The sequence below is a fragment of the Orycteropus afer genome, unplaced genomic scaffold (assembly GCF_000298275.1).
Source record: "Orycteropus afer afer isolate SDZICR_OR568_19922 unplaced genomic scaffold, OryAfe1.0 scaffold00069, whole genome shotgun sequence".
Lineage (NCBI taxonomy): Eukaryota > Metazoa > Chordata > Mammalia > Tubulidentata > Orycteropodidae > Orycteropus > Orycteropus afer.
In genome coordinates, this window is record NW_006921656.1 from 10,027,592 (window position 1) to 10,055,025 (window position 27,434).

Below are 27,434 nucleotides of genomic sequence, written 5' to 3' on the forward strand. Positions count from 1 at the left end.
GGTATCACTATGGAAGTAGATTGCCCAATCTTCCTTCCCAGGTGGCTGGTGGGTTTGAACCACCAGCCTTCTGGTTGGCAGTCAAATGGCTTAGGCACTATGCCACCAGAGCTCCCTTAAATTTCAGTTAGAAGTTAGTAAATTAAAGGTGTAATTTTTTCCCCATCTAAGTTCATTAAAACAGGCTGCCATGCTGTTGGCTCTAGTTCGCAGTGACCTCGTGAGTGTTGGGATAGAACTGCTCCACAAGGCTTTCAGTGATTGGCTTTTTGGAAGTCCATCTTCAGGCCTTCCTTCAGATGCACCTCAGGGTGGACTGGAACCCCCAGCCTTTCTGTTAGCAGTCGAGCACTTAACCCTTTGTACTGTGTGGGGACTCAAAGTTCATAGAACCCTACATTCTGCCTCTGGCAGAAGGTCTGTGGTCACTAGTTTAAAGACCCCATTTCAAGGAACAAATAAAGATCTGTCTGTGTACCGTGGGGTGGTGGTACAAGGAGAAGACAGGAAGTTACTGATGCAGAAGAATGGAGACAACTCTGAGCATCCCTGCTGTGAGCTTGGCATTTTTCCTTCTGCCTGGCGTTTAAGGAACGCTTGAGTGGTGCGAACGGTTAACACAGTCCGCTGCCAACCGAAAAGTGGGAGGCTCAAGTCCACCCAGAGGTGCCTTGGAAGAAAGTCCTGGCAATCTCCTTCCACAAAATCAGCCATCAACACCCCTGTGGATCACAATTCTACCCTGACACACATGGGGTTGCCGTGAGTCGGAGTCCACTACCGGCAACTGTTGCATTTTGCTTTTGTTTTTATCTCATTTAAGCGCCACTGAAGCAGATGATGAAACTGAAGTTCAGAGAGGTTAAGTAACAAGCTCCAGGTGTAACAGCTAGAAAGTTGGCGAGCTAGGTTTGAACCACACACTGTCCTATTTCAAGCTGCTAACACAGATTTAGGATTGTGAGTGCCTGGTTCCGTTCATGTGTGGAGGAAAATGTGTGAGTCTTTATGGAGGGACAGAAATTATGAGAACCTGCACTGAAGGAGGAAAATTGTTAACTTTTGCTTATTTTGTAGCCAAAAGCTGGGTCTCTTGGATCGGGTTCGCCTTTCTAATCCTCGTGGTAGCAATACTAAAGGAAAGCTATTTACCCCTCTGAATGTAGATGCCATAGAAGAAAGTCCTTCTAAAGAACCAAAGCCTGTTGGCTTAAACAGTAAAGAGCGTTTCCGCACCGCCTTCCGCATGAAAGCCTACGCTTTCTGGCAGAGCTCTGAAGGTAACGCTTTCCTTCTCTCTTACCCCATCTCCTCTCCTTCTCCTGACCCCCAGCCCTTCCCTAACTCACCTCCTCCCCCTCCCCATTTGAAGAACTGTCAAATTGACACAAGCACTCTTCCCCTGCCTCCCTGAACCAACTTCCTGCTTCATCTTCCTCATTTCCTTTGAGCTGGAGGCGTCTGTCACATATTCCCACGGACTCATCATACATTAGGAGATTCCCAACTGAGCTCTTTTCACCACCATTGGTCGGCACAAGCCCCTCGGGAGCCTTGGGCCATCTTGCCACATTTTCTGCAGGTGGACAGGATGAGTGAATTATCATGGAGGCCACTTGTAGGAAGGAGCAGCCAGGTCCAGAGGGACCTGGAGGATATGGGCCCTCGTTGCCCCCAGAGGGTGGGAAGTGGAGTTGTGCGGTATGAACGATCGACTCTGGCCTCTTTCACTTGTGGAAAGAGACAACAAATGGGAAAGGCCATGTCCTCAGGGTCTGCGACCACTCAGTCCTCTCTAGACCACCTGGGATGCATGAGGGCCACCAAATGGCTTCCCCAAGGTCACGAGGAGAGTGGCTGACAGGGCAAGAATCCATACTCAGTTCTGTCCAACCGGAAGCCCAAGTGTGGCCTTGCTGGCTCTGTGGACCACTCAGGAGCCCAGGAACCACAGCACTTCCTTCTAGCCTTCTCCCCGCCCCACCTGCAGCTGTCCTGAACTCCAGGCAGCTGTGGCCCAGGCTTCTGAGTAACAGAATGGGGATGACAAGAAAGACACAGACTCCTCACCTGGAGAACACTGCATGGTGTCACAAAGTGGGTACAAAGACTGGAGGTGACTAGGAAGGCTTGCAGTTTATGAGGTCCCTGAACCTTTCCCAGTCCCATGGCCTGGCATTGACAAGAGCGTCTCCTTCCCAGATGCAGGGACTGGAGATCCCATGGTGGAAGACAGGGGCTACGGAAATGACTTCCTCATCGAAGACATGATCCCCACCCTGAAGGCTGCCATCCGAGCGGTCAGGTAACACTCCCTCTGCCCCCACCCGGGTGCTTCTGCAGGCCCTGGCCCCACTTCCACAACGTGGCAGCTGGGATTTGGGAAGGCGGCAGGAAGGGCTGTTGGGTTTTGGGAAGGTGAGCAGGAGGCCCCTCAGTAACTCTAAACTCAGATTCTGAGTCCACTCATGCAAAACACGACATAGGAGCATGCTACCTAAAGAAAAATGATTCATACGTGGGTAAGTCACCAGCTCTTCTGAGGCTCCATTTGGTGTACTTGAACCTCCAACCTTTGGGTTAGCAGCTGAACGTGTGAACCCTTTTCACCACCTGGGCCTCCTCTCTGACCTTAACCACCATTCATTTCAAAGAGGGGAGGGCAGTGGTGAATAATCACTGTTTCCTCACAATAGCTTTTCTGCCTTTCTTCATCTGTAGGGTTCTTTTCATTAACACTTTGAACAGGATCATCAATACTAGAATTTTTTGTTCATATCAGATGAGACTATAATCTACCCTGGCTATTTCTGTCTTGCTTTAGAATTCTGCAAGGAAATAAAAATAGTCTATTTCTTAAAGAAAACTTTGCCAGGATATGTGTTTGTAAGCACTCAGCAAGAGAGAGCAATTTCTAGACATTAACTTGGGTTCTGCAAGCACTAGTCATGATCTGTTCTGCAAGATTCCAAGTCCAAGAGATCAGGCGACTACAATAGTCTCCTCATAGTGACCTCAGCCAGCCTCTGACCGATTTCTCCTGATCCCTCATGCACAGTGTCCTGCACAATGCAACACATTTGGATGAGGACACACTACCTGGATTCATAACTGGTTGAAGGAGCTTATTCAAAGAAAACAAACTAATAAATCTGTGTCAACCTGGAGGGAGTCTTTTCTGGGATGCTCTATGGTTTTGCACTCTGTTCTATCCTTTTTAGCATTTTTATGTCACCTTAGTTCAGGGGTCACTAAACTTTTTCCATAAAGGGCCTGACAGTAAGTACTTTAGGCTTTGCCATCCATATAATCTCTGTTGTAAGTATTCAACTCTACCACTGTAATGCAAAAGCAGCTGTAAACAATACATAATGACTGGGTGTGGCTGTGTGCCATTAAAATTATTTACCAAAACAGGAAACCAAAACCAAACTCACTGCTGTGAAGTCGATTTCGACTCATAACAACCCCTTCTTGGGTTTCTAAGGCGATAACACTACAGAAGTAGATTGCCCAACCTTCCTTCCAAGGAGTTGCTGGTGGGTTTGAACCACCAGACTTCTGGGTAGCAGTCAAATGCCTTGACACTACACCACCAGAGCTCCCACCAAAACAGGAAGAGGGCTGGATTTGGTCCACAAGGTGTGGTTTGCTGGCCCCTACCTTAGATAAGCTATGAAAAAAGCAGGCTTAGAAAATGACCCAAAGTTGGGAAGGATGGTAAGTAAATTGGATGATATAATCAACATGCCAAAATACCATTAGAGGCTGGTACAGTGGGCTATGGCAAAGAATTCTGAATGTACCAGAAAATCCTTACTGTGCAAGTACAAGATAGGAGAGCACGGGGTCAGCTTGGGCTTCGAGACACTGACCATTGATTTGTTGTTGTTGTTGTTATTTGCCGTCGAGTCGGCCCCGACTCATAGCGACCCCTCCTTGGGTTTCCGAGGCAGTATCACTACGGAAGTAGGATTGCCCAACCTTCCTTCCGAGGAGTGGCTGGTGGGTTTGAACCGCCAGCCTTCTGGTTAGCAGTCAAGTGCTTTAGCCACTACGCTACCAGAGCTCCCATTGATTAGGGTTTTTAATTGACACTGTGCTTAATAGGAGTCAACCTCATGGGGGGATCCTCAAGGTACATTAATTTCACTGTTTCCTAGAAAGATGGCAGGGAGGGTGGCCTCATTCATCAGTTCTGGGTGCCTGACATTGTGAGAAAACACAGGGAGAAGAAACTAGCTTTTCCTTGCTAGGAGCTCATGAAAGAAGAATTTGAGATTATATATATTATATAGAAAGCAGCATGACACATGGAGTGAAAGCATGGACTGCTGCATACAAACCTCAGTGTGAGGACCAGCTCTGCCCAAGTTAGCTAGATGGCCGGGGGGACACTGGGCTCTCAGAGGCGGTTCGGTCACCTTGCCGTTCACCATCAGGATTGTTTATATGGCAGTTGGCTCAGTGCTGCCATATAATGAACACTTGATAAATGCTCCATCTTATTGTTGTTATTGTTTTCTTATTATTCAAATGAGTTCAGGGTGGTGGACGTGAAGGCAAGGGGCTAGCCAGCCTTACTCTGTGTGATCAAAGCGGCAGAACCAGTGCCAAGTGTTGAAAGTTCTTCCCAGTCAGTCTTTGTGGTTCCTTTTTCCCTGATCCTGAGTTTGCTAGCCCTGTGTTAAGATTGCCTTCACTCCTTACCAGTGCCTCATCAGCATGTCCACTCTGCTTGCAGAATTCTCCAATTCCGTCTCTATAAGAAAAAATTCAAGGAGACTTTGAGGCCTTATGACGTGAAGGATGTGATTGAGCAGTATTCCGCAGGACACCTTGACATGCTTTCCAGGATAAAGTACCTTCAGACTAGGTAAGGCAGGTGCATCTAGAGGGACTGTGCTTTCCTGCCCACTAAGGAATTAAAGGCATGGGAACCCTAGAGTTTAAGGTGGAAGGCAGACAGAAGTAACTCAAAATGCAGGGGGAAAATTTTAGAACAAAGATGTTTGTTTTGGTTACCTAGTGCCACTCTAACAGTAAATACCACAAATGGGATGGCGTGAATAAACAGATTTATTCTCTTACAGTTTTGGAGGCTAGAAGAGAGTTCAAAGTGCCAGCTCTAGGGGCTGGGTGAAAGCCCTTCGACCTTGGCCTTTAGCTGTGCCTCTGACCCACTGAAGCTGGAGACGTCTCTTAACTCAGGCGGCTGCTGGCTGCTGAGGCCAACAAGCCCAAGGTCAACAAGTAAATGGAACAGTCCCAAGATGACCACACAACACGGCAGGTCGCTGGTTCAAGTCCAGGAATAATCCTAAGATCAGTAGACAACATGGCAGGCTGCTGAGTGAAGACTCAGCTACATGCAGGGTCCAGGCACATCAAAAACCTGCAGAGACCTTGCTCAGTGCTTCTTCTTATATACTGGGAGCAGACCACATCCCTAAGGCAGCTTCTCAGCTGCTGCATAGATTCCACCCTGGAGCTGATGACCAGTCTCATCATGGGGAATAAGCACATGCAGCTGCCCAGCCACTCAACACCAGGCCCAGCCAAGCTGACACACAACTTAACTACCACAGGGTTCATCAGGTAATTACTTATAACAGTGAAAATGTGGAAGAGCATCACTACCCAACTCAATAATTCAAACCATTTTATTGAACACCTGTGTGCTTTATGTACATGTGTCTAATCTCTTATAACCGCATAAGGTATTCACTTGCAGGTGGGATTTTATAGACAAGGATACAGAAGCTCAAAGGTCAAAATTATTGAGCTAGTAGGTAGCAGAGCTTGGAGTCAAACTAGGTCTGGCTGGTTACAAAGCTCCTGCTCTCTCCAACACACAACACTTCTGCAATTAGAAAAGAGTGGTCAAGAAGAGTATGCTGCCTGTGCTCGTTAAAAGCTCACGCACCGTCACTCGAACCTTTAGCTGCCAGAACTGGGAGAAAACTAATTTCTGTTCTTGAAAATAAAACAAACAAAAAGGTGTGCACCATCAATGATCAATGGATAAACAAAGTGTGGTCCTTACATGTAATGGAGTTTTATTCAGTCATCAAGAGAAATGAAGTTCTGGTACCTGCTATGACATGGATGAACTTTGAAAACATTATGTTGAATGAAACAGGCTAGACACAAGTGGATAACTATGATCCTCGTTATATGACATGTCTCAAAGTGGCAAATGAAGGAGGCAGAGTAATGTTTACCAGGAAGCGGGAAGGGAGGAATGGGAAGCTATCGCTTAATGGGTACAGAGTTGTGGGGGGGGATGGAAAAGGTTTGAAAATAAATAGTAGTAATTGTTGTCCAACCTTGTGAATACAATTAATACCACTGAATTATATACTAAAAGCTGCTTAAAATGCTACATTTTATATTATAAATATTTTACCACAGTAAAAAAAAAAATGCAGCCATCAAATGATACTTAGAAAAAGTATATAATGGTATTTAAACATGTTTTGGTGATCTGTGAAAATATATATAATATATATATTATATAATTATAAACAATTTACTCATATATATGTATATATGTTGTGTATATGCACATACATACATATATATTCTACCTAGATCTGGTGATGATATTAACTAATGTATATATACACTAGGATTACAAAAGCATACACGTGTGTATTTCCTAAGCAATCTATACAACACACATAGCCTCTCGCACACAAGAGCCTTGAAAAAAGAGCAGAAGGACCCCATCCAAGGGATTACAGGGGCTGTATCGAGATGATGGGGCTATGTGTGGTTTATTGTTTTTCTACTTTTTAAATTTATCAAATTTTCAAGGACTTATAAAGACATCCTTTAACCAAAATCATTGAAACCATGTGTGATGTCTAGAGACATAGAACCGGCAGGCAGAGTATCAAAGTCCTGTTCGGGACTCATCCCCTGAGCTACGTGCGATTTCAAATTGACGAGGCTGTTCTCTGCACTTCAGTTTCTTCATCTGGAGGCTGTTTCCCCACTGGGTCGTCCTGCAGAGCTAAGAGGAACATACCGTGGAATGGGCTGCAAGCTGATGGTGCAGTGGTTGGCGGCATGGTCATTGCTAACCTGACTTACCTCTGAGTAGACGGTCAAGTCTGCTGGCCTAGCCCAGTGGCAGGCAAACAGTTGGTGCCCAGAGTCTGCCAGATGAGTGAAGGCATGGATGCAGTCTGAGCCTGAAGTGCCGTTACTGGTGCTAATGTGGCCCTCTGCTCGTCCCTTTTAGTACCATTTATCTATCGTCTAGGCAGCATGATGTCGCCATAGCAGACTCCAAAAATATCGCACAGCCATAGTTTCCGATCTTTATCAGGCAAAACGTGTTTCCTTCGTGCTGGAGGTTGGCTGCCCGGATCACTAATTGGATGTCCTCAAACCATGGTGCAGCCGCAGTGGTCCAGGGAGAAAGGCAGGTTGATTTAACATATGGTGGTGTCAGTGGGGGAACAGCTGGGTTTTCAGATAAGAGACAGTGAGTGACCGCTGGCTGTTTCTCAGTGCGTGGTCTTAATGGTCCTGGGCCTGCCGTGAGCCATCAGCCTGCTCCTGAGCCCCCTCCCTACCCCAGCCTGCGGACACCACAGAGGGCTTTTTTCTCCTGTTGGGCTCGGCAGCGGCTCGGATCAGTCACGGAAGCAGGGACTGGAGCTGATGTCAGACCCGTCACGCTCATGGCCAGAGAAGCCAGCGGGACAGCAGTACTCCGCTCGGCTGAAGACAGAGCCTAGGCTTTGGCAGAAAAAACTCCCTAACTCGATGTTCTCGGGAATAAAGGAGCTGGGCGGCGAGTTAGGCTCGCTGATCAAAAGTGACATTTCCTACAAGAATCATAAGAGACAACTTACCCTGTGTGGGTGGTTAAGCTGTCTCTTCCTCTCCTGTGATGGGAAGACACTCTAGGTGCACAGGATAATCACAGAGTGGTAGATAAGACATTGGAGTCATAAATTCGCCTTTCCTTTCATCCCCCACCCCCTCCCTCTCCTCCTCCTTCTCTCCCATCTCTCTCCTTTCTCCCCTTCTCTTCCCTCTCTCCTTCTCCTCTCACATGTTCCAAACCCCCTGACTCATTTGCAAATGGGCTCATTTGTTTTCCTCGGAATGCGAAGCTCTATGGGATTTATGCCCCCTCTTGGGTGTTTCTTCTTTCAGAATTGACATGGTCTTCACCCCCGGACCTCCATCTACTCCAAAACACAAGAAGTCTCAGAAGGGGACAGCATTCACCTACCCGTCTCAACAATCTCCCAGGTAGGGTGGCCTTGCCAGGGCCTGTGGACAGCTTGCCCAGGACCTGCCGGATTCGTCTTGTTCGGTTTTCCTTTCCTTCCCTCTTCATTTGCTTTGCGCTGAGGTGTAATGTGAAATGTATACAGTGAAGTGGGCATCGTGGAGGGCTCAGGGAGTTTTGCAGAGTCTCAACAGCACCCTGGGAGCTACCCTCACCCGCCAGGTGACCATATCCTGACTCCCAACAGCATCCATTATATTGGCCTTTTTTGTACTTTATATATCAATGAAATCGTGCCGCATATACAGTAAATTCCCTTGGTTTAGATGGCTTACATCTTTTAAATTATCAGACCAAGGACCACACATGCGTGGCCAGACTTAAGCCCCGGGCCATCGATTTTGGCTTCTGCTTTAATTCAAGACCACACAGACCACTCAGCCAACTGGGCCAAGGCATGGCAGGAGTCAGGAGTTCATGGGAGAGAAAAATCAACTCTCTAGAAAGAACCTGACGTTAACGATTGTGAGCAATGTTTTGCTGCTGTTGTTAGTGGCTGTCGACTTAGCCCCCAACCCCTGGTGACCCCATCCATTCACAACAGAATGAAGTGCTGTCTGGTGCTATATCACCTCCATGATCGGATGCAGGTCAGGAGGGTATTCAGGCTCCCTAAAGTTCTTGTGTATATACCAAAAACAAAAAAAAGCAAACCCACTGCCAAAGCGATTCTGACTCATAGTGACCCTATTGGACAGAGTGGAACTGCCCCGTAAGGTTTCCAAGACTGTAAGTCTTTGCAGAAGCAGACTGCCACATCTTTTTCCCAAGGGGCATCTGATGGGTTCGAACCACTGACCTTTGGGTTAGCAGCTGAATGCTTTAACCACTGTTCCACAAGAGCTCTTCTCATGGATAGAGAATAGAAACACAGTAAAGCCACTGGAATTTAGGCAGCCCTAACTCTGCCTGAGTAAAGCTCTGGTAGCGCAGTGCCTGAGGCATTTGACTGCTAACCAGAAGGTTGGCGGTTCAAACCCACCAGCCACTCCATGAAAGGAAGATGGGGCAATCTACTGCTCTAAAAGATTTACTGCCTTGGAAACCCTGTGGGGTCACTCTGAGTCAGAATTGACTCAATGGCAGTGGGTTTGGCTTGGTTGTGGTTAACTCTGATAGTCGAAGAACAGGTGCGGCACACATCCCGAGCCCAGGGCCCACTAGCACCATCTTTTGCTGTTTTCCAGACTTGGCATTTGTTTTGCATTCCTAGCAGAATGGGCCTCATGAAACATTCATATGCATGGTATAGAATTTCAGAGATGAGACACATCCCCCTACACACACACATACACACACATGCACACACTCAGAGTAGATGCCCTCAATCAATAGTCTGAGATTGAGAGGCAAGGGATGTCATTTAAAGTAATGAAACACTCTAGGCACAGGTAGGTGCTTTATTAACGTGGACACCAGCCAGGACCACTTGCTGGTGGGTCGGTTCCAACTCATGGCAGCCCCATGTGTGTCAGAGCAGAACTGTGTTCCAGAGGGTTTCCATTGACTGGTTTTTCAGACGTAGATCACCTGGAATTTCTTCTGAGGCACCTGTTGGTGGGCTCAACCCCCAACCATTCAGTTAGCCTCTGAGCACATCAGCCAATTGCACCGTCCAGCTTTGTGTCCACCTGTGTCACAAACCAAAAAAACAAACTCACTGCCATGGAGTTGGATCCGACTCATAGTGACCCCTCCTTGGGTTTCTGATTACCCAGTAATCCTTCTGAGGAGTGGCTGATTGGTTTGAACCACCAGCCTTCTGGTTAGCAGTCAAATGCCTTAGGCACTACGCCACCAGAGCTCCTACCTCTGTCACAGAGACACCTTAATACCAATGTAATATTTGGCTTTAAACTTTCCTGCCGTGAAGGTAAGCACGAAACACTAGAGGTGAAGTCAGGAGAACATTGGCTTTTCCTGGCTCACTCCAAAGTTGAGTGGGCCTTGCCCAGGCTGCATTGGCTTGAGGTGAGGAATTATCACTACATCGGCCTCAGCCTGCCTAGCAAAGCAGAAAGGGATCAAGTGGTCTTACGTGATTGTCGACTTTTTCCTAGGAATGAACCATATGTAGGCAGAGCGTCCACATCAGAAATTGAAGACCAAAGCATGATGGGGAAATTTGTAAAAGTTGAAAAACAGGTAGGTCTTTTCCTTCATTCACCAAAAACGACCTATAAATAAATGTATTTCCAAATGCCATTTTTCATAGGGAGATAAAAGACTTCAGTAATGTCATCTACTATTCCAAAAAGGGTATGGAATTTAAATCCCTGATTTAGCACTTAATGGCTAGGTGATCAAGAGCAAGTTAATTAACTGTTGTTCTGGGCCTCTGTTTCCTCAGTCTCTCCGAGGAGAATTTTAACACCTCTGTGGTTGAATTGGGGAGCTCTGGTAGTGTAGTGCCTGAGGCACTTGACTGCTAACCAGAAGGCTGGCGGTTCAAATCCACCAGCCACTCCTCGGAAGGAAGGTTGGGCAATCTACTTCTGTAGAGATACTGCCTTGGAAATCCAAGGAGGGGTTGCTATGAGTCGGGTCTGAATCGATGGCACTGAGTTTGGTTTGGTTTGCGTGTCTGTAATAGTCAGGGTTTACATCACCACGTAGGAGTGATGTACACTAATGATCCACTTGCTTCCATCTTAGGACATGTTAGGAGCTCTGGTGACACAGTGCCTAAGGTATTTGACTGCTAACCAGAAGGCTGGCAGTTCAAACCCACCAGCCACTCCTCAGATGTAGGGTTGAGCAATCTACTTCTGTAGAGATACTGTCTCGGAAACCCAAGGAGGGGTCGCTGAGTCAGTTCCTACTCCACAGCAGGGAATTTGTTTTTTTCTTTTTCAAGGACATGTCTGCAAATGAAGAAGAACTCTTTCTTCTTGACCCATATGCCATTAGCAAGGCCATACCCTCCTCTGAGGGATGAGGAAGGGCTGTGGGCCTTGTTCTCACACAGTCTCTCTGCGTCCAGCCTTTGCTTTGGAAAGCCCTGGCCTATGCTGTATCTAAGACAAACCAGAAGACAAAAGAGTTGCCATCACATTGATTCCAATCATAGCCACCCCATGTGTTCCATGGTAGAACTGCCCCCTTGGCGTCTTCAGTGCTGTGGGCTTCGGAAGCATATCACCTGGTCCTTCTTCCCAGGCTCCTCTGGGTGGATTCAACTCACCGGCCTTTCGCTTAGTAGTCACGCACCTAACCATTTACCCACCCAGGGACTCCAGCCCGTTTCTAGATCGCCATTAATAAATGTGTGGGGCTCACAAGGGGGAGGCAGGAAGTAGATGATTGGCTCTTGTCATATTGTGAATCACAAGTGCTTTTCCTTTGTGAAAAGCAACCAAAACACCAAACCCACTGTTGTCAGTCGAGTCACGTAGCAAGCCCATGTGTTACGGGCTGGAACTGCTCCATAGAGTTTTTTCTTGGCTATAATCTTAATGGAAGCAGATCACCAGGACTGTCATCAATGGCACTGCTGCTTGGGTTTGAACCAGCAACCTTTAGGTTAGCAGTTGAGTGCAGTTTGTGCCACCTAGGGACCTGCTGAAAGTCACCACTGTAGTATTTCCTCCCCACCATTACCGATGACCCCCACCTGCAGAGAGGGAAGTCATCTCTGGTTGCTTGTGCCTCCCAGGTTCACGACATGGGGAAGAAGCTGGACTTCCTCGTGGACATGCACATGCAGCACCTGGAGCGGCTGCAGGTGCACGTGACCGATTACTACCCGACCAAGGGGGCCTCCTCGCCTGCCGACGCGGACCAGAAAGAGGAGAACAGGTACTCGGATTTGAAAACCATCATCTGCAGTTATTCTGAGACAGGCCCCCCTGACGCCCCCTACAGCTTCCACCAGGTGCCCATCGACCAAGTCGGTCCCTATGGGTTTTTTGCACACGACCCAGTGAACCTTCCCCGAGGGGGACCCAGTTCTGGAAAGGTTCAGGCATCAACGACGTACCCAGAAAGGCCTACTGTCCTGCCCATCTTGACTCTTGTCGACTCCCGAGTGAACTACCACACCCAGGGTGAACTGCATGGGCCCCTCTCGGACCGCATCTCCCCCCGGCAGAGACGCAGCATCACGCGGGACAGCGACACCCCCCTGTCCCTCATGTCCGTCAACCATGAGGAGCTGGAACGCTCTCCGAGTGGCTTCAGCATCTCCCAGGACAGAGAGGATTACATGTTTGGCCCCAGCGGGGGGTCAAGCTGGATGAGGGAGAAGCGGTACCTTGCCGAGGGTGAGACGGACACAGACACGGATCCCTTCACACCCAGCGGCTCCATGCCTCTGTCTTCCACAGGGGATGGGATTTCCGATTCAATATGGACCCCTTCCAACAAGCCCACGTAATGGGGTCACTGGCTGACCCCTCGTAATGTGGACAGACTATGTATAGCTCACTGCTCACACCCAAAGCTTACCAGTGGGACCGCCAGTGGCTGCATCAAATGCATGCGTGTGCGTGCTGGCCCCCCAGGCAGGGGTTTATCACGGCCTTGTTCCTCCCCATGTCATCATGAGGAAGCCACTTCCTTTTAAGCATGGTTTGCATGACGTTACACTATGTAAATGGTACCACTAGTCTCCTCTAAGATTCACGTTGATCTTTCTTTTCATCATGATTGGACCAGTATAGGGAGAAATGATTGACAAACTGAGCTGTTTGTCTGGTTGGTTGGCTGGTTTGGGTTTGGTAAGAGAGAACGTTGTTTTAAGTTATTTCTAGGATCACTGCCCCTTTGTGTTAAACACTGCAATGACACCATTCTTTAAAGCAAGGAAATAATTTTCTCAACAAAAATACGCTGAGTATCATCAGTGCAGTTGCCCACTGAGCTAACACTGGGAAAAGAACAGGAAAGTCATCGTGGCTCCAATACCAAGACATTTTTAAAATATTTTATTAAAGAAAAACTGGCACAACCATTGCAAAGCTCTCAAAGGGACCTCACTTGGTCTGCCATTGTCTTATCTTGTGCCTCAGTTTCCTCATCTGTAAAAGGTGGTGATGATCCCAAGGGTAGCTTTTCTGATGTGTCATGAATTGGCGAGGAAGAAAACACACTCACACATTCAAGTGAAAATAGTTCCCAATTTATATAGCCAAAGATAGTGAAATTTATCAGAAGTGGGGGCCTCTCTGGGCAGGAACTATGGTCAGTGCCTTCAAAATGAGGTTCCAACCCACATCCTTCCCCATGATACTTAAGTACAAGACACACAGAGATGATGGAAGGAAGAGCCGCAAGGGCACGCAGAAATGATCTGGTCCACAGTGAGATCCTTAGGTTCAGTCTGAGTGACCTTCCCAGGGTCACTCCTGTGTCTCTGGAGAGCTAGCACTCCATGCCCAGCTGCTGGCTCCTTCCTCATGTGTTCTCTTTCAATACCCTACTCTGCCATTTCCACACTGGGACCCAGAAATCGTGCCACCAGTCCTCTGTGTCTAGAAAGCACCCATGACACAGTTTACCCAAGGGGAGGGGATGGTCACTGGTATTGCAAATACACTCCCCTGATGCATTGTATTTTGGATCCAGAAATAAACTAATACAAGCAAGTTACAACATTTAACGATATGCAAATGGCAAGATTTTCAGAACCACCCAATTTTGCTCCACCAGATTTTTTCTTTTAATAAAAATACTAAAACCAATGTAGCCATGAGACCAGCTGAAGTGCAAGCAGATGGCCTGCAGAGCACTGTCCTGCTACACAAGTATCAATACTAAGCACAAGCCAACCTGTGGCCTCTTATGAGACATCGCTACTCTCTTGCAGAACTCTGATGGAAAAGATTTCTGTTAGGCTTGGTCTGGAGTAGCTAAATGACTACGCTGTGTATCATTGTCTTATTCTTTTCATTCATCTAAGTGCTGGTCATGGGTGGTTGCCATGGTGACTAACACAATGATTAAAATGGCCCAAGCAAATATCAACATGCAAGTGCCATCAGTGTGCTCCCACATAGTCCTGTCAAGGGCCACGGTAGTTGTGACAGATATATGGTTGACACTTTCATCATTACCTGATGCAAGGTCCTACACTGTGTTGGGGAGAAGAGCTACTTCTTCAGATGTTGGTTCCTCTCAACCCACTTGTCAACAGGAACCATGCAAAAAGCTCAGAGAACAATACAGATGAAGGCTCGGCCCCTGACTGTAGGAACTTAAAACCAAACCCTGAGGTCACTGGCCATGGGAGAGCATTTTGAGTGATAGGAAGGGAGAGATTCATGGGGTTAGGAGATCTCATAAGTGAAGGGGTGTCGACCTTGGAGTCCAAGGTGGGAAATACACAAGAGTGATCCCCGGCATCAGTCATGAAGCCCCTACTCTGTGGTTTGCCATTTGAACTTCTAACAATCTGAAGGTCAGAGACCTTGGTCCTCCCCCCCGCTTTTACTATGGCTTAAAGTGCCACTGGGGGTAATGATCTGAGAACATGCCCCCTCCAGAAGGCTTGGTTCTTGATTGTGACCTTTCTGGAATCTTTCACCAGAAATGATTGGGCTGTGTATCACCTTACACGTCACTGTATTCTTTATCTATGAGTTATTTAAAACCCAAAGGGGAAGAAATGATGGAGAATGAATGCAATGCTTCATGCATGTACCACTTGTTTCTTTTTGACTTAGTAATATTCTTTAGAACCTACCAGCCTCCATATCTTACGAATAGATGCAGCTTTCAGGAACTCCATGGACTTCTTGCTCAAAAGACTGTGATCTTCTCATCTTCAGGCTAAGAACAGTGACCATGGATTCCAACATCTGAGGGGTTGCCTTTGGTTCTTTAACCTAGAAAGGATTGGCTCTCGTATTATTTTCCAAACTGTAGGCAAGCAGTCTAGCTACCCTGCTGGGTCATATGTAATGATGGCAGGCACTGGGTTTGTCTTGATTGCCACTACGTCTCTGTCACCTAACAAGGTATCTGTATCGATTTAGACACAGGTAAAACACAAGTTTCATGAATGAATGAGAAGAATCTTAACAGCTATTCCTTCCCACCTAAGACAACAAAAATAATCTTCTGAAAAATTTCTGCTTTGATATTCCTTTTAAAAAAATACATTTTAGGAAACAAAGCAAACCAGACCTTGAATGGCCTGCCCACAGATAGCATCAGCAACATAACTGGCATTGATGAAGCAGAAAGAAATTCAGGGTCTGGGATGGGACATGAATTATGGCAGCAAGCAGAGTGTGCCAAAGTCCTTTTGTCAGACAAAGGAACATAGTGACGGACTAATCCAACAGAATTAGTTGCTAACACTGCCCAAGATTATATTACTCTATAATTACATTATATTATATGGGATATTATATTACTTCAGATATGCTAGATGGTTTTGAAGCTTGCCCAACAAATTGAAGTAGTATTGGCAGAATTCCATGAATAAGTGACATATTAATTCCATCATAAAAATTAGGAACAATTTACTTAGTTGAAATTATGATCCAGGAATATACATCCAAAGCACCTGCAACAACAAAGGTTTTCTTTATTTTTGGATCCCTGGGCATCCTAAGGAATAGGTTTTCACATTGTTGTGTATGTGATATATGGAAATGCTGAAGAGATCACATTTTAGCGGGAGTGAAATGAATGAGTAAATCTACTTTCCAAATGTTAGGTGAAAGGTGATCCCTGTTGGGCTGAGGAAAAAAAAGTATTTGAGATCAAAGGTGAGTTTCAACTATCAAATACTGTCATACAAGCCAATACCAAAAGTTGAAAGAAAAAAAAAATTGTGAAAGGAAAAGGAAAAAAAAAGTCCAAGAAAATTCTATTCGATAACTGTATTTGTTCTGAGAACTTAGACCTTATGCTTATTAGACAAGATGTTGATATTTTGAAACATCACTAGAAGACTCCATGATAAGCTAATTATCAATAATTATGCAACCAGTGCCTATTTTGTGCAAAGAAGTTCTTTGGTACTGAGTTTAGAGAAAAATCACATGTAGAAAAACCTAATGTAACTGAGTCTACTTGTAAGGTGCCAAGACCATCCTCATAATTCAGTGTCACTGTACTAAGAGTGAATGACTACACATTCATTTATTCATTTTCCACTATTTCTTAAGCACTACTATATTGGGCAATCCTACTTCTGTAGTGATACTGCCTCGGAAACCCAAGGAGGGGTCGCTATGAGTCAGGTTTGACTCGACGGCACATAACAACAACAACAACAATATGTCAGGCATTGTGCAAAGCACAGCAAATTCAAAGGTAAGAAAACCAGAGTCACTGCCCTCAAAGAGCTATGAGACTGGTGGCCTCAGATATCAGTGGGCCCTTCACACAGTGTCCACCAGGAATGAGAACTATAAAATTTCACCCCTGAAGACCACTCTGCACAGAAGGAATGGCCCAGAGGAGTGTGAAAGGAGAAATTCAGCATCCAAATGATAGTGAATCCATCAGCACAGGGAAGGTTGAGTGGGTTGAGTGCCAGTGAGTTTGAGTGCAATGAGTTGGACTTTATAGACACAGCTTCAGATAAGCTGTGAAGAAGAAAGTTCTCTGGATTTGAAGGAGATTCTTGGGAAAAAAAAAAAAGCTGCTTTCTTCTCTCCAAATCCCTACCAAAATCAAGGCCAGGCAAGGACTGAGCTACTTCCATCTCATCTGGTTGACCAAGAAAAGCTGAGAGCAACTTAAAATTAAGCAGTAGAAAACCTAGTCCAGTGCTTATAGATTTGCAATTCATCTTAGACTTGTCAAATGTATTGCAATTTGATGCCTAACAGTAAGGATGAAAAATGAGAGCGTGTTTTCTTGCAATGTTCCATCCATGTCCTCTGCCCAACAAGTCAGAGAAGAGGAGAGAAAGTTCTCCTAAACTCTCTGTATGAGTTGCATGCTACCTAACAATTCTAAGACTTAACTTTCTGTAATCCTCATTCTAACCTCATGAGGTAAGTGTTATTGTCCCCATCTTATAGATGAGGAAACTGAAGCTGAGGGAGAAAGGACCTTGCGGAAGGTCATGCACTGTAAGAGGTAGAGTTGGGAGTTTAACCAAAGCACCTGTGCCTCCAAAGCTCATTCTTCCTGCTGCCCCCTCCAAGTATTCCAGGTCAATGGAGATGCTTCAAGATCATGACCTGTGGTTCTCCACAATGTGTGGCTCTCTGAACCCTGTCAGCATTACAGCAAAATGGTAACAGGCTCACTCAGTCTCTGGAGGGAAGAGTGCCTGTTCATTGGGGTCCTTCTTGCTCCTTCAGACGGCTTCTCAATCTGGCTGTCAGTGGTGTGTGTAAAATAATACCACATGAATGATTCCCCTGATTCAAGCTGGAATTCATCAGCTCACGGAGTTTGGTGTGGCTGCAGATATCTTACAAGCCTCCCTTGTTTTCTGCCTCCAAGGAGCACCTGTCACTGGTTTTACCCACACAAGTTCAAATGTCACCATGTCTGCTGACTCGGGTCTTTTGTCTCTACACTGTACCTTTATTTCAGGGCTTTAAAATCCTGCAGAAACAAGTTTAATCTATAAAAGCATCCTCTGGGAGGCCCAAAGCTCAGAACTGTTGTGTCTCTCTTTCCCAGCATCAAAAGATCAAGGGTCCCTGTGGATGCCAAGCTGACCTAGTAATTGGGCCCTTCTTTGCCCTCTGAATGCTTTTCCAAGGGAGGGGAGAGCCTCATCCTTCCACAGTTCCCGGAGGGTTGTGGGGCCAGGTGCTGAGCCGAGTCCCGGGATCTCGGGCAGCCGTTTCGATGAGCGTCAGAGACTTTTGCTTTTGGAGGCATGAGGCAGGCTCTGCCCCTTCCTGAAAAATCTCACAATATCAGCAAACTTTCTATTTTAAAGAGAAAAATGATTTCTACATCGTTCTGGATGGGATGTGGCTGTTCCTTTTCTTTCTCTCTCTAATGTAGCAGTGATGGAAAACACTTAATCTCTGAAGAAAAAAAAACGAGATTTCCAGTGACACAAATCCATTGCATTTGATTTTGGGTTGTCTTTTCTTTAACCCCCTTTTATGGCATAGAATCCTGGTGCCTTGCTCCCTGAATTTGTCTCCTTCGTGCTACGAGTAGGCTTTCTTTCCGTTCCGGCTTACGCGGGAACACAACTATTCCACAAGTGGCCTTTAGTGCTCTTTATAATATGATTTCCTGTAATTTTTAAACTGTATGTGTAATTTATATTCTGGCTCTGTCCAATATTTGAACAACTTTACTAGGTTGATTTCCATATATATTATGCAAACAATTCTTACCTGATTTTTTATGTTCAATCTTAAAACAAATAAATACTGCACCACTTATTAATAAATAAATGTGTCAATGATTATGTGGAGGAATGTTATTTGCTTCAAAACAACTCTTCAGGGACGGTATTATTTATGATAATTAATGTGGCTGCTGCGACAGAAAACCCTTTCAATATCAATGACCTATTACAATGAAAATCTATTTCTTGCTCAAATCACTGTTCAGTGTGGATTGGCTCAGTTCCAAAGAATGCGGTAAGGCTCTGGGCTGCTTCCTCTGGAGCGTCCACCATGCTGTGCCCTTCTCTTCCAACCACAGGACTAGGAGGGGGAGAGTACAAGGAGGCCATACCTGTTTCTAATTGCCTTAGAATTAAAAGTGACTCATTACTTCCACTCACATTCCCATTGTTCAAACCCAGTCACATGGTACAAACTAACCTATAAGGGAGGATGGGAAATGTGGTCTTCATGAGTACTAGCCTTAAGAAACATGTGGAGAACGCATGGCTCTGCTCACCACAGGACCTTGTGATTGATGCTGTAGATTTCCTTCTTAGGATTGAAAGTTTAGTGGACAAGACCCACGCACACAAACAAAAGTATAGTTGTTGCCCAGGGAATAAAATCAGGAAGCTGGAAGTTCTCCCTGGAGTCACTTAGTGGTTGTCAGCTGCCATCGAGTCAGCCCTGAGTCAGGGCCACACCATGTATCACAGAGCAAAACATGTCCTGTCCTGTATCAGTCCCACGATCGGTTGCGGATCAGACTATTGTGATTCGTGGGTTTTCAATGTATGATTTTTCAAGTAGATGGCCAGGCCTTTCTTCCTGGTCCATCTTAGTCTGGAAGCTCCACCAAAAGCTGTTAAGCATCACAGCAACATGCAAGCCTCCACTGAAGGTGGCTGGTGGCTGGGCATGAGGGGCACTGGCCGGATATCAAACTCTGCTCTTGATGTGGAGGGGAGACTTCCACCACTGAACCGCCACTGCACACAGCAAATGTCCGGGGAGTCACAGCTTCTGATTCTAACCTGTGCCCACACAGCCAATGTGCTTTAATTTGGTTTTCTAAAAATGGACACTGAGACAAGATGTTGGGTGCTGGTGGTTTATCTGGAAAGTAATCCCAGAAACCAGAGTGTCACCCACCACTCTGGGGCTAGAAGGCCATCACCTAACTGCGAGGTCTATGTCTTTAGCACAAAGGTCTGTGACTGGCTGTGCAATTATGGACAGAGTACCCACTCTACAATCATACATTCCTCCACCAACAACATCCGCCCTTAGTCTCAGGCAACCCAATATCCCTGGGAAAATCCCTTTCCAACTGCACAAATGGAGCAGAAGCCCATTCACAGCTTGTGTCCCAGATACTCCTGGGAACAGTTATTCTCCCTAAAATCATCCTTTCCCAACAATGAGCTTGGGCATTCAGTTGACCTGGGACTCATTGGTTTCCCCACACTTAAGTATAAGGTGTCTCCCCTGAGAAAAGGCCAATTGTCCTTGTGTCCTGCCTCCACATCAAATATGAAAACATCCCTAGCGATTTACCTTCTGGTTCCAGGCAAGTCAGTCCCTGGCCAGTAGAGGGGAAGGGGAATTAGCAAAGGGAAGATGAGTGAGAGATGACATTGGAGAAGGAACAGGGCCAGATCACAATGGGCCGTGGGGCACACAATGAGAACATTGGCTTTGACTCTGAATGAGATGTGAAGTCATTGCAGGGCTTTGAGTAGGAACGTGATAAGAACTGATTTGTATGTAAAAGGGCTTCTCTGGCTACTGTGCTGCGAATACACTGAAGAGGACAAGGACAGAAGTAGGGAGATGAATCAGGATGCTATGGTAATAATCCAGCTGAGATCCGAAAGTGGCTTGGACCAGAGTGGTAGCAGTGTAGGTGGTGAGAAGGGTTTGAGTTCTGGATACATTTGAAAGTAGAGACGACAGGATTTGCATACAGAGTGAATGTGAGATGTGAGAGGAGAATACAGCAAGGTTGTAAAGTTTTGTTTTGTTTTGTGTTTTTATTTCAGTATCTGAAAAAGTAAAGGTATAATCAATTGAGATGGGAGTAGATGGGGAAATTGATAAGTTTTGCCATAAGGTTGCAAACTGTTTTTGCAGGTGTTAAGTTTTAGATGCATATGGTACATCTAGTGGTAGTTAAGCTTGATGCTCAGGATTGAAGATGATGTAAAAGAAAAGAAGGGAGAGAGGGAGGGAGGAATGGGGGGAAGATGATGGGTGGATGGATAGATGATGGATAAGCGGGTTGATAGATGGATATGTAGGTGATAGATAGCTGTTGTTGTTAGGTCCCATTGAGTCAGTTCCAACTCACAGCATCCCCATGTACAACAGGACAAAACACTGCCCAGGCCTTTACCATCCTCACAAACATTACTTTTTTTGAGCCCATTGTTGCAGCCCCTGTGTCCATCTCCTTGAAGGTCTTCCTCTTTTTCACTGATCCTCTGCCTTATCAAGAATGATGCCCCTTTCCAGGTACTGGTTCCTCCTAATAACCTATCCAAAGTATGTGAGACAAACTCTCACCATCCTCATCTCTAAGGAGCATTTTGGCTGTACTTCTTCCAAGATAGATTTGTTTGCTCTCTGGCAGTCCATGGTATATTCAATATTCTTCACCAACACCATAATTCAAGTGCATCAATTCTACTTCAGTCTTGGACATTTAATAAGGAAGACTGAAGACATATAGACAGATGATAGATGATGATGATAGATACACAGATATCAACAACTTGTGGATGAGACAAGATGAGATTCCCAAGCAAACAAGTATAGCAAGAAGAGTTCCAAGGACCGAGTCACATTAGAATGTCAGAGAGATGAGGAGGAGGCACCAGAGCAGGAATGAAGTATGAAGAACATCTGGAGAGCATGGTGTTGGGGAAGCTGGGTGCAGAGAATGTCCCCAGAAGGAGGCAATGATGGACCAGTGGTGTCAAGGGCTACTGAGGGGTCAAGTAAGGTGAGGAGTTATCAATGGGGGGGCCATTGTGACCTTGACAACTGCAGTTCTAGTGGGGTGGTGGGGTGAGTGCCTGATTGTAGTGGGCTTGAGGCAGAGGAGGAGGAGAGGAATCAGGGACATCAGGCAGAGTCAATTCATCTGGAAAGTTTAATCACAAAAGGAAAAAGAATTGAAGTAGGAGTTGCAGGAGATGTGAGGTCAAGGGAGTTTTGTTTTTTTAAAATAGGAGAAATAATGGCATATTTGTATGCTAATGAGAATAAGCTTGCAGTGCAGGGGAGGAGGTGTGTGTGGAATTATTGAGCCCAGAGACCAAGAGAGAGGGGAGGGAGAGGGAAAATTGCTGAGCAATGCCCTTGGATTATGAGGGTTTGTAGAACCTATCATATAAGAGGAAGGGTTGGCTTTTGCAAGCAGCCCAGTTGGTTCATGCTTAGGGACAGAGATGAAGGCCAAATAGATGGGTCCAGCTACAGATGGGAGAATAGGTATGGAGTGGGGCAATGTGAAAGTCTCTTCTGATTGTATTTTCTTAGTAGGAGTGAGGTCATTAGCTGTGAGTTGTTTTGGTGGAAGAGGTCCTGGAGAAAACAGAGTGGATGAGTGAATGGATCCTAGAAATAGAGAGTGGTTGGGGCAGTATGAAGGGCCTCCTGGACATTTAACAGTGAAAACAAACAACACCAGGTTGCCATCAAAGCAACTCACACCCATGGGGACCCCATGTGTGTCAGACTAGAACTGTGCTCCACGGGGCCTTTAATGACTGCTTTTTTGGAAATAGACTGCAGCCCTTTCCCCTGAGGCACCCCAAGTGGACTTGAACTTCCAGCCTTTCAATTAGCAGCCAGGCTCACTAACTGTTTGTACCACTGAGGGACTCCCTTGCACTGCTGGACAACTGAGCTACAAATTTAAGGTGACATAGTTGTGTTTTCCTTCTGATCATCAGAACAGGTGCAAACAAGACATAGAATTAAGCAAGCAGACTAGGGCTCTGGGACACGCTCAGCATCTCATCCCAAACCCTCAGCCCAGAGAGGTTTCTCAATTCAGAATTTTCCATATTTTAGAAAGGTATTATATTGTACAAAATATGCCCAACAGCATGTGGAGCAAGTCCTTCGGATCAAAATGTAATATTTCTACAGCAAAACATATGAATATTCACAGTAACCCACTGCCATAGAGTGGATTCCGACTCCTTTAAGATAGAGTAGAACTACCCCAGAGGATTTCCAAGGCTGGAGATCTTTATGGAAGTAGGCTGCCTCATCTTTCTCCTGTGGAGCAGCTGGGAAGTTGGAACTGCCGACCTTTTCATGAGCAGCCCAATGCTTTAACCACTGTGCCAGCAGAGCCCCTTGAATATTTATGGTAAGGAGGATAAACAGATGATAAATAGTCTGACGTCAGGTAGGGTTTTCAGCCAAACATGTTTAGTTCAGATCAAATGGTACTATGAAATTAAAGATGAAAAGCCATTTAATTTCAGAGTGTTTGCAGATATTAACATGTGGACCTGCCCAAGGAAGCAAAAGAAAGATAGGAGCTGAGGATGTTAGGAGTGACCTTCAGGGCCATAGAATTAAGCTGGGAGAGAGCGGGCCAGTGAGCGTGAAGGAAAGTGAAACGGTGGCAGGATGGGAACTGAAGTCCCAATAGAATCAGTCAGTGGTCTTATTCAGGCCACCAGAGCCTGGTAAGATGATGCTGTAGCATTTATACTATAAAAATATACAATGCTTCAAGTTCAGCAGTCTGTGGGTGGCACCAACGGTTAAGCACTTGGCTGCCAGCTGAAAGGTAGGCGATTTGACTTCACCCAGAAGGACCTCAGAAGAAAGGTGTGGTGATCTACTTCTGGGACATCACAGCCATTCAAACTCCTTGGACGGTCCCCAGCGACTTTAAACACAGACGAGAAGTTTGGAGGCAGGGAGATTAAATGGAGTGAAACAACAAGAACAGAACTAAGGGGAATGTGACACAATGTGAAGAACGGGACCAACTGAGCACTGTGTCTAGAAACTGTGGGAGCAGAAAGGGTTTTGCTAGGTCCATTTTCACCAAAAATAAAATTACATATAGAAAAGTCCTATGGAGCAGTTCTACTCTGAAAAACATGGAGTTCCTGGGACTGGAGTCAACTTGCTGACAAATGATTTGGTTTGGTTTGTTTTTTAAGTTTAAAAGTGGGTCCAGATGCTCTGAGGCAATATTAGCTGCATCTCACATGTGGGGAGAATAAGGTTCAAAGAGGATAAGCAGCTCACCGAAGGCCAAACAGCCAGAAAGCCACAGAAGTGGGACCAGGGGCCGTGGCTTCTCCTCCTTCTGCCTTGCCCTGGCATGGTATTGCTAGCACAATGGGTCCACTTCACAGAGCCAACCAGAAGTTCAGAAATGCTGCTGCCCACCAGGGGCTGTACGTGCCTTACCTGTGATGGTTCATCCTCATGACAAGCCTTTGTGTTGGCTTCTATTGTGAACTCCAGAGATGAGAACAGTGATTTTGAGGAAACTGCTGTCTCTCCCCCGCTGAAATACAAATGCCAGAGGGCAAATACCCCGGCCCACTTCTTCAGAGCTGTGTCCCCAACACCCGCGACAGGCCTACCACACAATCACTCTCCTGTATTACTCCAGTAGGCACGGCGTGGCTCTGCCCCCCTCTCCCGCACCTGTTCCTAACTCCCACTCAGGTTCCAGCCACTTGAGCCACCTGCCATGTTCTAATGCACCTGGCCTCTGGACAAGTAATTGCCTCTGGCCTTGACAGCAACAGCACCTGAGAACACATCAGAAATGCCCGTTCTCGGGCCCCACCTCAGACCTACTGACTCAGAAATGCTGAGGTGGGCCCAGGAATCTCTTTAACAAACCCTCCAGGTGACTCCAATACACATTAAAGTTTGAAAACCACTGCTCCAACCCACTCCTCGGCACCAACATCACATATTGAATCTAAAACATGGTTTAAAATCCTCACCTTCTAGGAAGGCTTCTTTGGTTTATTTTGACCAGGTAGGGTTGTCCTCTCTAGTTTTGTTAGGGTGCAAACAGTTAATGTGCTCAGTTGCTAACCAGAAGACTGGAGGTTCAGAGGAACCTAGAAGTGCCTTGGAAGAAAGACCTGGTGCTCTACGTCTGAAAAACAAGCCACTGAAAATCCCGTGTAGTGCAGGTGTCCTCTGACACACACAGGGTCACCTTGAGTTGGAGTCAACTCGGTGGCACCTGCTTATTCCTCTATAGTCTCAGCATGGTGGCACCATGTGCTGGGTTCTCTGTCTTCTCCTGCAGACTGTGAGCTCCCTGAGGGCAGGGACCGAGCTCTGCCCATAACTGTGTCCAGTGTGCTCAGTACAATGCCTGGCTCAGAGGAAGTGCTCAAGACAGATTTGTTGAGGAAAAGAAATGAGTCTTTTCCAGCTTTGACAAGCTAGGAATTTTTGAGATGCAGATTAATAAGCAAGACTAATAAATAAACATCAGCAAGCCTAGTGAATGGAATGGAGTCCACCAGAAACTAAATGCAAAATGTTGTTGGTGGTGTTAGGTGCCATCAAGTCGCCTCCAACTCATAGCGACCTATGCAAAACAGAACGAAACACTGCCCGGTCCTGTGTCAGCCTCACAATCCTTGCTATAGCTGAGCCCATCATTGCAGCCACTGTGTCAGTCCATCTCATTGAGGGCCTTCCCCTTTTTCATCGATTCTCCACTTTACCAAACATGATATCCTTCTCCGGGGAATGGTCTGACAACACGACCAAAGTAGGTGAGATGAAGTCTTGCCATTCTCACTTCCAAGGAGCATTCTGGCTGCACTTCCTCCAGGACAGATTTATTAGTTCTTTTAGCAGTCCATGGTACTCTCAGTATTCTTCACCAACACAACTTAAAAGCATCAACTCTTCTTCAGTCTTCTTTATTCATTGTCCAGCTCTCACATGCATATGAGGCAATTGAAAATACCATGGCTTGGGTTAGGTGCACCTTAGTCTTCAAGGAGACATCTTTGTTCTTCAGCACTTGAAAGAGGTCTTTTGCAGCAGATTTGCTCCATGCAATACATTGTCTGATGTCTTGACTGCTGCTTCCATTGGTGTTGATTGCAGAACCAAGTAATGTGAAGTCTTTGACGACTTCAATCTTTTCTCCATTTATTGTGATGCTGCTTATGGGTCCAGTTGTGAAAATTTTTGTTTTCTTTATATTGAAGTATAATCCATACTACAGACTGTAGTCTTCAATCTTCATCAGTAAGTGATCCAAGTCATCCTCACTTTCAGCAAGCAAACTTGTGTCATCTGCATATCGTAGGTTGTTAATGAAACTTTCTCCAATCCTGATGCCACATTCTTCTTCATATAGTACAGCTTCTCGGATTATTTGCTCAGCATACAGATTGAATAAGCATGGTGAAAGCATACAACTCTGACACACTCCCTTCCTGATTTTAAACCATGCAGAATGCCCTTGATCTGTTCTAATAACAGCCTCTTTGTCTGTGTATAGGTTCCTCATGAGTACAAGTGTGTGCTCTGGAATTCCCATTCTTCTCAATGTTATCCATAATTTGTTATGATCCACACAATCCAATGCTTTTGCATAGTTAATAAAACACAAGTAAACATCTTTCTTGTATTCTTTGCTTTCAGCCAAGATCCATCTGACAACAGCTATGATATCCCTTGTCCCACATCCTCTGCTGAATCTGGTTTGAATTGCTGGGAGTTCTCTGTCAATATACTGCTGCAACTGTCTTTGAATTATCTTCGGTAAGATTTTACTTACATATGATATCAATGATATTGTTCGATAATTTCCACACTTCGTGGGATCACTTTTCTTTGGAATGAGTACAAATATGGATCTCTTCCAGTCAGTTGGCCAGGTAGCTGTCTTCCAGATCTCTTGGCATAGCTGAGTGAGTGCCTCCAGCAGGGCATCTATTTGTTAAAACATCTCAGTGGATATTCCTTCAGTTCCTGGAGCCTTGTTCTTCACCAATTCCTTCAGTGCAGCTTTGACTTCTTCCTTCAGTACCATTGGTTCTTGATCATATGCCACCTCCTGAAATGGATGAAGATCTACCAGTTCTTCTTGGTACAGTGACTCTGTGTATTCTTTCCATCTTCTTTTGATGTTTCCTGCTTCTTTCAATATATTGCCCATAGAATCTTTCAATATTGCAACTTGAGGCTTAAATTTTTTCTTCAGTTCTTTCAGCTTGAGAAATGCTGTGTTCCTCCCTTTTAGTTTTCTATCTCCAGGTCTTTGTACACTTCATTATAGAAATTGGCTTTGTCTGCTCAAGCTGCTCTTTGAAATCTTCTGTTCAGCTCTTTAATGACATACATATGGGAAGTAACAATATCTGAGGTGCAAGGCAGGAAGGAGTAACACTGGCTGTGAAATTAAGGTTATGTGTCTACTTGGCTGGACCATGATTCTCAGTTGCTTGGCAGTTAGGTAATGATGTAATTTGGCAGTTATATAATGATGTAGTCAGCCTCTGTTTTGTGATCTGATGTAGTCATCCTCCATTTTTGTATAATGCTGATTTTTGCATAATCACCTGGTCTTAGGAACCTAACCCTATTGATAAGTGAGAAGTGAGTAGATCACTAATGGAGATAAGTGGAGCCACTGGGTAGTGCAAACAGTTAAGCACTCTACTGCTAACCCAAAGATTGGAAGTCTGAAACCACCAAAGGGAAGAAAGGCCCAGCAATCTGCTTTTGAATGGTCACAGCCTTGGAGCAGTTCTACTCTGTACCATGGGGTCACCATGGGTCAGAATCAACTCAATGACAACTGGTTTTTTTTTTTTTTT

The 27,434-nt window shown here is 45.6% G+C and overlaps 1 protein-coding gene across 1 annotated transcript in view; it reads left to right on the forward strand.

The window, feature by feature from the left end:
• The window catches only part of KCNQ3 (potassium voltage-gated channel subfamily Q member 3), a gene marked incomplete at its 5' end in the record, with an annotated part of 342,271 nt that extends 329,582 nt beyond the window's left edge, over positions 1-12,689 (forward strand). The window contains 6 exons of the mRNA XM_007940577.2: positions 1,078-1,280; positions 2,203-2,305; positions 4,745-4,876; positions 8,176-8,274; positions 10,375-10,459; positions 11,970-12,689. Of these exons, the coding sequence (XP_007938768.1) occupies positions 1,078-1,280; positions 2,203-2,305; positions 4,745-4,876; positions 8,176-8,274; positions 10,375-10,459; positions 11,970-12,689 (1,342 nt within the window). The remainder of the gene's footprint in view (positions 1-1,077; positions 1,281-2,202; positions 2,306-4,744; positions 4,877-8,175; positions 8,275-10,374; positions 10,460-11,969) is intronic.
• Between the last annotated feature and the right edge of the window lie 14,745 nt (positions 12,690-27,434).